The sequence below is a fragment of the Echiichthys vipera genome, assembly GCF_963691815.1.
Source record: "Echiichthys vipera genome assembly, chromosome: 14".
NCBI classification, from domain to species: Eukaryota; Metazoa; Chordata; class Actinopteri; order Perciformes; family Trachinidae; genus Echiichthys; species Echiichthys vipera.
The window spans coordinates 20,358,777-20,369,549 of record NC_139839.1 but is presented as its reverse complement, the minus strand read 5'-3'; the positions used below and the strand labels follow the sequence as shown (position 1 = coordinate 20,369,549).

Below are 10,773 nucleotides of genomic sequence, written 5' to 3'. Positions count from 1 at the left end.
AGAAAGAACTACAAGCTTAAAGCGGCGTTTGGTGGCTCACCTAAGCGCGATAGATTGAAAGAGCTTTAACAGGGGCAAAGCTGTATGTACCTATGATGACAGGCTTTTGGCAAAGGAGCTTTTTTAATCAACCCCCCCTTGATTTATGATATTTTAGAGGTATTTCACTGCTTAAAATCTTACAAACTGCAGCTTTATTTGAGGGCTTAATGAGAAAAGACAAAGATATAGTAAAGAAGAATAGAGGGTGGTCAGAGTGGAGTTTGTATGGAGCAGTTTGTGTGGTGCGTCTCTGTAAGCCCAGAGTGGGGTAGCAGAGGTTGTGCCTGGTCCTATACACGGGTGGTGGAGTGTTGGTGTGGCAGGGCATTGTTGCTGTGGCTGGGGACGGGTGTGGTGGAGGGGGCCGGGACAGGGGGATAAGTGTTGAACGGGTGGAGGGGCTGCATGCTGCTGATGGTGCTGGGGATCATGGTGATGGTGTTGGCCGTCATCAGTGGCACGTCCTCAGGTGCCCGCCGCAGGGCCAGCGTGTAGTCAGGTGGGCACACAGGAGGCCGCAGGGGTTCCAGGTCGCCGTGGATGCCGCGAGAAGGGAGGGGTGTGCCATGCTCCAGCTCCACTCTTTGCTGCTTCATCTGCAGCGACATTAGCTCCTCCTCCTGACTCAGCGCCAGGTCATTGTGCGGTGTGGCCCCTACTACTCCCATGCCAACACCTATGCCCATCGTGGTGACACGTTGCGGGGACAGTCGGCGGTGGCGCCTTTGCATGAGTTCGTGACGCTTATCTCGTTTGTAGTAAAGCGCGGCAAAGGCCAGCACATTCAGGAAAAGAAGCGAGGCGCCAACAGCTACTGTCACACTCAGCTCGGTGGAGTAGTCCCTTGTCTCATCAGGGAAGGGAGAATAGCGGGGTCTTTCTGAACCATCGGGCTCAGGATCAGGCGGGTAGGTGGAGATTACAGGGTGTCGTGTGGACCGGGTGCCAGGGTTGTTAGTGCCCTTCCAGCGGTTGTTACCTCCGGGCGGCAGTCGAGTTGTGATGGAGCTAATGATTTCCTTGTGGAGGCTGTGGAGATGTGGCACCAGCTCAAGCCAGAAGGCAACCTTGTTGGCTCGGTAGTTGTCCCTGACACGAGGCTTCAGGCCGATATGCAAGTACTGCTTGTCTTTGGAGCTGAATTTGGTCCAGATGACCTCTTCAAAGCGATTGGGCTTGGTGTGGATGAATGTGGTGTCCTGAGGAACTGGTAGGTTAGGATCCCTGGGGGAGAGAAAAAGCAGAATCCAAATATTTTTTATAGGTTAAGAATTATTAATCACCAAGTTTTTAACATAGCGTTTCAATTTCAATTCAGCAATTCAATACGGAGAAACACAAGAGCTGCTGCTTCATTTGGGATGAACACTCGCCCTGGTGTCCCCTCATCCAAGAGAATCCCCAAATCGAATCTAAACACTACTTCAATATTCACTTTAGCAGAATATATAGCACCCTAGGCTAGGCTAGCAATCCTCTGTGCACAGGTGTGGCACAGCCCCAGGTGCCGGGGGCACTATTGCTCTAAAGGATAACAGTGTGCCCCAGTTAGGGCACTAGTGGGACCGCTAACAGACTTGAGGGACAAGGGACTCAGTATTTCAGGAAGTGAAATCACCACTGTGTTACGTATGAACTTATAAGTACACTATACTGTACAGACTATGTATAACTGCACTGAATGCACTTGATATAAAAAATAATGATAATAAATATGCCATTATACTAACCCGGTTTTGGCAAAGTTGGTCCAGTATGTCATGACTACAGCACTGAGCATTACATCATTCTTGGAGAAGTTACAGGGGAACAGGTCAGTGGCTCCCACCATGGGAATCCCAAACACATAGGGGATCTCATCTCCGTGGGCTGCGTCTGCCCACTCTGGCCTTGCCTCGGTCTGACAGTGGTGGTGGAAGGTATAGAAAAAGACAGGTGACTGGAACTCAGCGTGCAGTTTGGCAGTGGCGACAGCCGGGGCCACCCATTGATGATCCGTGAACAGAGCCAGGAGGGTCTTTCTACGCATGTCGCTGTTGTCCCTGTCAGCCCAGTCTGTGTACATGAACTTTATGGTCTCCCTCAGGATGTCTTTACCTTGAAAGAAATAAAAAAGGAACGTGAGTATGTATGCGTGTGTTTACCTGCAACAATGGGTGAAAAGATTAATGGTCCCATATTCTGCTAATTTTTTAGGTTCATATTTGTATTTTGGTTTTCTACTAGAATATGTTTACATGCTTTAATGTTAAGAAAACACTTAACTTCTCATACTGTCTTTCTAAATATACCTGAATTTACAATGAAACGCTCGATTTTGGTACCTGTCTCTTTAAGCCATCAGATAATGAAGAGGAAACATCTCAATGCTACTGTAGCAGAAACTTTATAACAATAAAAAAACTCATACAGCATTGTCAAACAAAAGTTAGCCAAGCCATCTACTAGTTAATATTGTATAATACATGTACAGGTTGCAGGTTACATGCTAGCAGATTAGCTTGCTAGTTGTAGCGCTGGCTTGGCTAACCCAGTCGGTCATGTGACTCGACTTGCAACAGCTACTTTTACTTTAACGTGTCAGTAATAATAATACAACAATATAATTGCATAATACTCAGAGGACCCATTCTGCTCTGGGTGATTCTTTTTTTGATACATTAAGAACATTTTGCTAATAATACTTTGGAGAATTAGAATTTTCAATACAAAGCTATGACTTGTAAATTAGTTTTTACAGTGTTGAGGTGCTAAAGCATCTGAGAACTTTGCTCTGCCATCTTTGTTTTAGTTTGAACATCGTTTAAAGTGTTTCTCAGTGGCGTGGAACCCAACAACAGGTGGCAAGTTAGAGATTTGAGCTCTAAACTAATTCATAAATTCAAGGTAAGATAGGGTAGGGTCTGACCATCAGGGTATCCATACAGATTGTCCACAAAGTTGGAGATGGTGTAGTCAAACGAGGCTGCTGATATTCCGTCTTCTCCTTCACTGTCATCCACAAATTTCAGGCCCTCTCCCTGGTTGACACCCAGCAATATGTCGTAGTTCAGGAACTCGCCCTGGTGTGTGACATGAAAGCACGGAAAACTGCAATGTTAGGGAAGAATTCACACGCCAAATGCAAGGAAATGATCAAGGGAAACAACGTAGTCATTCACTGGATGACATTAACAGGCATTAGTTCTGACCTGCTGCATGAGAATCTCAGGGTCATCAGGCACCACGTCCCCGTCCACCACAGGTCCGAAGGCGATGTGGTAGCGTGCAGGCTGGATGTCTTGGTCCACTAGCTCCCGGAAACTCTTCCTCCTCAGGCAGTCCACCAAGTCAGCCATGTCCCCCAGAGTGCAGCCGACCTTCCTCGCCAGAATCTTAGTGTACATCATCGGTCTGTAGTTGACAGCCCAGCTGGAGATGGCTGAGCCACTCTGAGCGATGGCTCTCTGGAACAGACCTGCACAGAGCAGAAATTCTGCACTGTTTTTTTTCCCTCTGACACACTTTTGCTAGCAGCCGATGGGGCCTTCAAGACCTTACTGTGTGAAGGCTTTCAATAATGCATATGTTGGAGGAGGAGCAGTTGTATTACATAGAAAGAAAGATAAAGTCGGTATTCTGTTGCTTTATATATCTGAACGTTAGGGTAGGAAAATGAAGTGCTTCCATTACATACAACGAGAGACAGCAGCAAGAAAGATGGTTGGCAACTCTACACACAGCACTGGGCTTGATGGGCCATGTTGGAAAAAGCGCGAACGAGAAACAGAGAAAGAAAGAAAACTGCTCGCACTGTTGCACCGCTGCACTGTTATGTAAAGTGGCTTGCTGTCCCTCTGTTTTATCTGCAGATTCTGTCATTAATAATTAAGCCCCCCCATATTCTGCATGTGCCCCACCCCCGCTCCTCTCCCTGTGAAATCAATTAAGAAGCCTCTCAGCTGCAGCTCCAGCTCTACCCCTCATCTCTCCACTGCACGCGCAAACACATGCACATGCACACACGCACACACGCACACGCACACACACACACACACACACACACACACACACACACACACACACACACACACACACACACACACACACACACACACACAACAAACACAGTACCTTTAAAAAACACCAACTTTTCCCACACTTTGTGATGTTACAGCCAGACTTCAAATGGAGTCGAGGAGGGTTTTTGCAACAAATCTATGCATAACAACCTATAATGATAAAGTGGAAATTCAATCCTCATTTTTATGACATGAGACCAACTGTTCACATAGCCAAACACTAAGGCTGAAACAATCACTTGAGTAACTCAAGTTACTCGATTACAAAAATGAATCGAGGCAAAATCTCTGCCTCGATGATTCGTTTAATTCCTATCTGGCGCGTTATATGGCAGGGATCATTGTTCCACACGAACCGTTACTTGTGGATGCACACCAATACATCCGGAAAAGGCAAAGAATAACTTTGGGATCATTTCAGACTTAAAAAAGAAGCCAAAAAGGTGCAGTGTGTCCACTGCAAACTAGAACTGTTATACCACAACAGCACAACATTGATGATTCAGCGTCTGATCCAAAAGCAGCCCGTTGTTAACGCCACTTTACCCAGCAATGCTGTTCTGGTTTAAGGAAGGCGGTTGCCGTAGTCGTGGAGAAAAAGTAAGAGTATGTGTAAAGTTAGCTCTATTCCTCTATGTTTAGATTTTCATGAATGTTAAACAGAACGTTATCTACCTGATCAGTCTTTATAGTTTTGTTTGAGTAAATGTTTCAGTGGCGTTTTGTACGTTGCTTGTTGTTACGGTTAACAGGAAGTGAGCGAGTTGCTCTTCCTGATAATATCTATCTCAAATTTATTTTCTAAATAAATCTATTTGTCTTTGAAACCTGTCTGAGTAAACACGAGAATTTTATGTACCACTTTGAATTATTCATGGTAAATTGCAAGTGTATTACCTTCAACACACACACACTCACATCTCTCTCTCCCTCACGCACACAGACACGCACACACACACACAAACACACACACACACACACACACACACACACACACACACACACACACACACACACACACACACACACACACACACACACACACACACACACACACCCACACACACACACACAACTGTTAGCTTACCACACCAAATTATAATAATTTTTATGCAAAATTATAAAAAATGTCTTTTATCAGATTACTCGATGGAATAATCGGTAGAATATTTGATTACAAAAAGATTCGATAGCTGCAGCCCTACCAAACACTTAACAAAATAATCCAACATTAACCAAACAAAAGATCCAAAAACAACCCAATTCTTGAAGGGATATTCCAGGTATTTTGAGGTGTGGTTGTATGAGGTAGTTATCCATAGTCAGTGTCAGTGTGCACCACCACAGATCAACTCTTGCATTTATGCGCATGAATATGGTAGTTCGATGGTTGAGAAATTGTAGTCCCACAGGAAAGGACTGTCAGACAGCAAGGAAAAAGCGGTGAAAATATTCTGAATACTGCCTGCACTTACACTGATAAAAATGATCTTAGATGAGCCTTTTTTTAAGTGGCTAAAATACTTTTTTGCTGCTGCCCCCGTTCACAACCGTACACCATCTATTGAATGTAATACACTTACAATGGATAAGTGCCTCATACAACCACACTTCAAAATACCCAGTTTTGTAGTAAAACAACAAATGAAAGTGCCATAAGTGTTAATAAAATAAGATATGTTTTAAATACAACACCATCCATCCACTAACACCCACAGTATAATTTGAGTGCTAACCTGCTCCTGTGTCTATCTGTCTTCGTCTATGGACAGCATGCAATACAGCCAACATTTGCTGGCCACTTGACAATAACTAACAACTTGGCTGATACTACCCAATTATTGAAATGCTTTTCCATGTCCTCCTCAACGTTTTCTGGCTCAAGATAGACAAGAAGGTACCGGTACTCTTAATTATGACAATCTCCTTAACACGCACAAATAAATCTTCTTTTAAATTTGATTTATTCATGGTCAGTTTGTCAACGTGAATGTTAACAGTTCACTAATAACATAATCTGAATTCTTGGTAAAGTATAAAGTGTCATTCACCTTCTGAGCTCTACTCACTCACATCAGAGGATTAGTGATCAAACATCTGGTGGTTATTTTAGAGATCTGCCATTCAAAAACAAACACAAGACAGTACGGCACAGTCCTTAATAAGTAATATACTGTATTGGTTCCCAAGGTGGCACCTTGAGGACGGGCCGAGGGTGCCACAAGACTAATGTGTATGTTTTAATTTCTTTTACTGGTTTTCAATAACATTTCATCACATAAAATAACGAGGCGTATTTTAATATTATCCTCTGAAACGTTTCAAAATGGAGGAATAAACATCTAAGCCACCATATTAAAAATATTTGGAGTTATGACGCAGCTGGTAGGGCAATCTCACAGTTGCCAGTTGTCATAGTAACGCAATACATTTCCCAGTACTCATGTTTTTTCAGAAATAATGACTCTTAGAGTTGTGACCAAAAGAAGTAAAATCCTTTAGTTTAAAAGGGCCTTAACCATAACCCTCACTAAAGGCTGTAAGCCTGCTGACCCACACCTTAATCACTCATCTGCAGTGAAAAATGTCCAATGCAGAAATATGCCAAGTAAGTTCAAGAGACATCTTGAGAGAAACATCCTCGTCAGCCTGTTTTTCATTGGAAACCTAAAATGTGAGCAAATTTTACTTTTGAACAGAATTAAATAAATTAATTACCAACTAGCACACTTCAGTTCAAAATCCATCTGCAAATCTGCACAGCAACAATGCCTAAAACAGCTGACTGATTAAGATCAATATCATGCTATTATATACTATTATATAGTATAATTCTATTATATCATTCTATAATTCTGAGTAAATCGATCTACTCCTAATGCTTTGTTCAAACACGATTCTTTCTATTGGAGAAAGACAATTTTGTCAGTGCAGTTCAGGGATTTTCGTCCCTCGTAGAATGATGTTATTTGGGATTATCAAAGGGCTTGTGTCCCAAGGTGAGTAATCGTTTTATAGCAAACAACCTACTGTTTTCATCCATCTGCTGACTCTAGCACTGTCCATATTGACAATCTGGTTTTCTTTGCAATTACTCAATCTTTGCAGTTTTGCATGCTGCATGAAAAACACTGTTGCAAATAGTGGATGACTCATTTCTGAATTTTGCATCCCTTCACTTCGGGGTGGGGGGTGGGGATAACATTGCCATACTTTTTTTTGTGGTTGAGGCTGTTCCCTGAAATGACTAACAAGCTCTGTGCAGAGACACACTACCCACACTGTCCTGACATGTTAATCCCCTTTGAGCAGGGTATATGACTACTAATGTGACAATGACAGTGAAAGAACCTTACCCTCGGAGTGGTGGGAGAGGATGAGAAGGTTCACACAGGCGGCACCAGCTCCAGAGCCAAAGATGGTGATTCTCTCTGGGTCTCCTCCAAAGTGGCCAATGTTTTCATTTAGCCAGCGCAGGGCCTGGATCTGGTCCAACAAGCCATAGTTCCCCTTAGCAGACTGGTCCCCTGTGCTCAGAAACCCTGCAGGGTAAATTAGAGCAAACACAGAGAGGAAAAGAGAAAGAAAAGACTGATGATGTACAGGAATAAGAAAGACACCATCATCCTGCGCGTTCATTGCCTTTTAAAAAAAAAGAAAATATCCCTAATGAACATAAGATGGCGTCCTGTCAATGACAGGAACTTCTCAGCCTCCAACTCATTGCAAGGACATTTCACACAGAAAGCTTGCCAAATTACTAATTTTTAATACCCACGCTGGAAATACAGCACAGTTAAGAGAACTTGTCAGAAGAGAGAGGAGAGCAACAGAAGGCATGTTTCACCTACTTCCAGGACACACATTTACACAGAAGGTGCACGCCCACAACGAGAGAAAATAAACTGAACAAAATGTCTCAACACACACATTCACACACAATTCTTTGTTCTTATGATAGTGAATTACAGTACATTAAATGTGTATCAGGCAGCACCGGGCTATTTCACACTGTAAGAACCGGAGCTTTTGAAATTTTGGAAGCTTTGGATGACTTCAATACCCAGAAAACATCTAAAATGTTTTCAGTAATCTGCACACTCCTCAGATTAGTGGCTGCTGGGACGACATGTTCACAAAAAAGCCAGAAAAAAGTGTCGGCACCTAGCTTCAAGGTGTCCTACCCATCTTTTGAGTTTCTCATATTAACTGTGGTAAATATTATTCGATTCTTTGACATTTTTTGTGCTACTTCTGATGCATGAGCAGAATTTCCCAGCAGTCTCCATAAGTGATACCAGAAGTTCTGCCTGCAATAACTCCTTTTTTGGGGGGAAGAAGAAACCAGCTGTAAACACAGCACTAAGATAATATAACCCTTTAAAGTTATAATTCTGAAGATTTCATCATATTAAACCATATTTCTGGCACTATGTATGGCTGGCATTTGTTCTGATACAGCCATTAAAAGTGTTTACACTCATTAGTTATTTCTCTATATCGTTGTGTGCATCTTCAGTGGCAGAGTCCTCCATTCCCACAATGAATTTGAACGGCATTCAAATGGCAGTCCCAGGCACCCTCTGACTTGTTTGCCATTTAGCTTTATACAGTGATACAGTATATGTGTTTTGAACTGAATAGCTATTCAAACCCCGGAGGGCAAACAGCAGCATTCATGTGCAGTATGGCTCTATACCGTGCAACCATGCTATGCGTCATCTGAATGAGCACATTGGTTGAATAATAAATATCTATTTTACACAAATATATACACAATCTATTCCACTATACACTATGACCCTGCTGTCATGGTCAGTGTGTCCTCATATACTTTTTAGTGAATACCCATAAGTGAATCTAATTCAGCATGATTCGTTGCACGGCAATTGAAAAAGAAACAAGTTAGTGAACTAAGCAGTATGTTCTTAAGGGCAGCGAGTGGGACAGTCATGAAGTAGAGTATAGGGAGTACACAGAGAAGACAGATGGTAAAAGAGGAGAGTCAGCAAGTTTTGAAGTGTTGAACAGCAAATTAAGTTTAATTGTTGATGATTATAACGTAAGTGATGATGATGACGACGGTAGCAGCAGTGATGATGATGGTGGTGATGATAACCTGCCAAATTGACCTCTGTACAACAATCAGCGGGACATATCGTCTCACTCCACACTTCTCACTGTACTTACGCTATAGTTAACAACATTCAACGAGCCCGGAGTGTTTTTGGTGGTTTCACCTGGATTAATTGTGTTTCATATTACAGGGTGTCGTCCAAATTATTTGCTGTTTACTGCGGTTCATTTTCTGACAATATTTATGTATACCACTAAGTAAAAATGTGAGAACAACATGCAGTGGTTGCTGATATTTTGAAATTTTTCATAGGGGCAGAGTGAGATGCCTGGTGTCTCTTTTAAAGCTATTCTGAATAGGTTCATCCCTGGTCAACAGCATTAGCAAAGTACATTTTAGTAAAATATTTTACCCTATAATCATTTTTAATGAACAAGAATTTTACACAAAACAAAAGAGTTGAGAGAAAAAAATACTTTCTTTGTGCTTTTCTACTGTGCCAGCAACATACAATACAACAGACAGTATTTGGCCTGTACAGAGACGTGTTTCAGTATGTTTGCATGAACAACAATAATTAAATCACAAGTAGATTAAGGTAAACCTCTATCAAATCTTCATGTGTCGTTGCCTTTTGGTGCTGCTCCGATTTCCTGAGTTTGGAAGTTGTTCTTCGGACTTCGGTGTGCTCATGAGCTTTGAGTCGTGTTGGAAACAACATGGATGCTACAAAGAAGATGTGTTGTATTTTATTGCTCAGAGCACTTGAACAACACGTTGATAGCTGTTTCCAGTATTTACCTGACCTGTTATCAGGGTAATGCTAACAAATAACTTTTAACTAATCTAGGTCATTCCACGTGGGGAGCAGTTACAACCAAATATACTGTCCTTTTTCAAAACGTTTCAGCCACACCCTCACATTATTTTATATTTCTATTTTCTTTTTTATTATTCCGACATCTCATTAATGCAGCATTTATTTATATGTCCACCTCTGGATGAAAACACCTCAAACTAAATGGTTTTCGTGTTTGTCCACATGTGCAGTGACCTGAATGTTGTACTTACGACGCAAAAACGGAAACACTAAGGGCAGCCATGTTCTCAGAATCATGACTAAATTCTCTTTTCATCTTGAGAGAACAAATTAATGCTTAAGAAAGTCTGATAGTTGCCCAATATGCAACCACAAACAGTGACCCAGTCTTGACAAAACCATAGCCTTTCTTCCTACCTATCATCTGATCATGAGAAACCTCGGTTTGACTGAATTTTGATCTAGAGATAACAGGATTACCAAATTATAAGAAACTGCAGCCTAATAGTCCAGTGATTAGTGCTGGATGGGTTATTAAAAACAATATCATATCAATATATCAAGCAGAAATATTACCTTGAAAGGATTACTCCCAGTAACTGAGATATAGTTGGAATGGTATTGCATTATCCTTACATCATCCTATAAATTGACTAGCTCTTAGCCTTATGTGACTCTGACCTGGTAACATATCAGCGCTGACCTGTGCCACTTATCAAAAACCATAGGCATGTGGAAGTGTCTGCTCTGTGGCTGCCCAGCCGAGTGCTGAG

At 42.0% G+C, this 10,773-nt stretch overlaps 1 protein-coding gene across 1 annotated transcript in view; it reads right to left on the bottom strand.

Moving 5' to 3' along the window:
* Window positions 1-332: 332 nt before the first annotated feature.
* The window catches only part of nlgn2b (neuroligin 2b), a gene marked incomplete at both ends in the record, with an annotated part of 39,032 nt that continues 28,591 nt past the window's right edge, over window positions 333-10,773 (bottom strand). Inside the window, 5 exons of the mRNA XM_083927065.1 lie at window positions 333-1,266; window positions 1,773-2,139; window positions 2,951-3,104; window positions 3,234-3,499; window positions 7,460-7,645. Coding sequence (XP_083783191.1) covers window positions 333-1,266; window positions 1,773-2,139; window positions 2,951-3,104; window positions 3,234-3,499; window positions 7,460-7,645 — 1,907 coding nt within the window. The remainder of the gene's footprint in view (window positions 1,267-1,772; window positions 2,140-2,950; window positions 3,105-3,233; window positions 3,500-7,459; window positions 7,646-10,773) is intronic.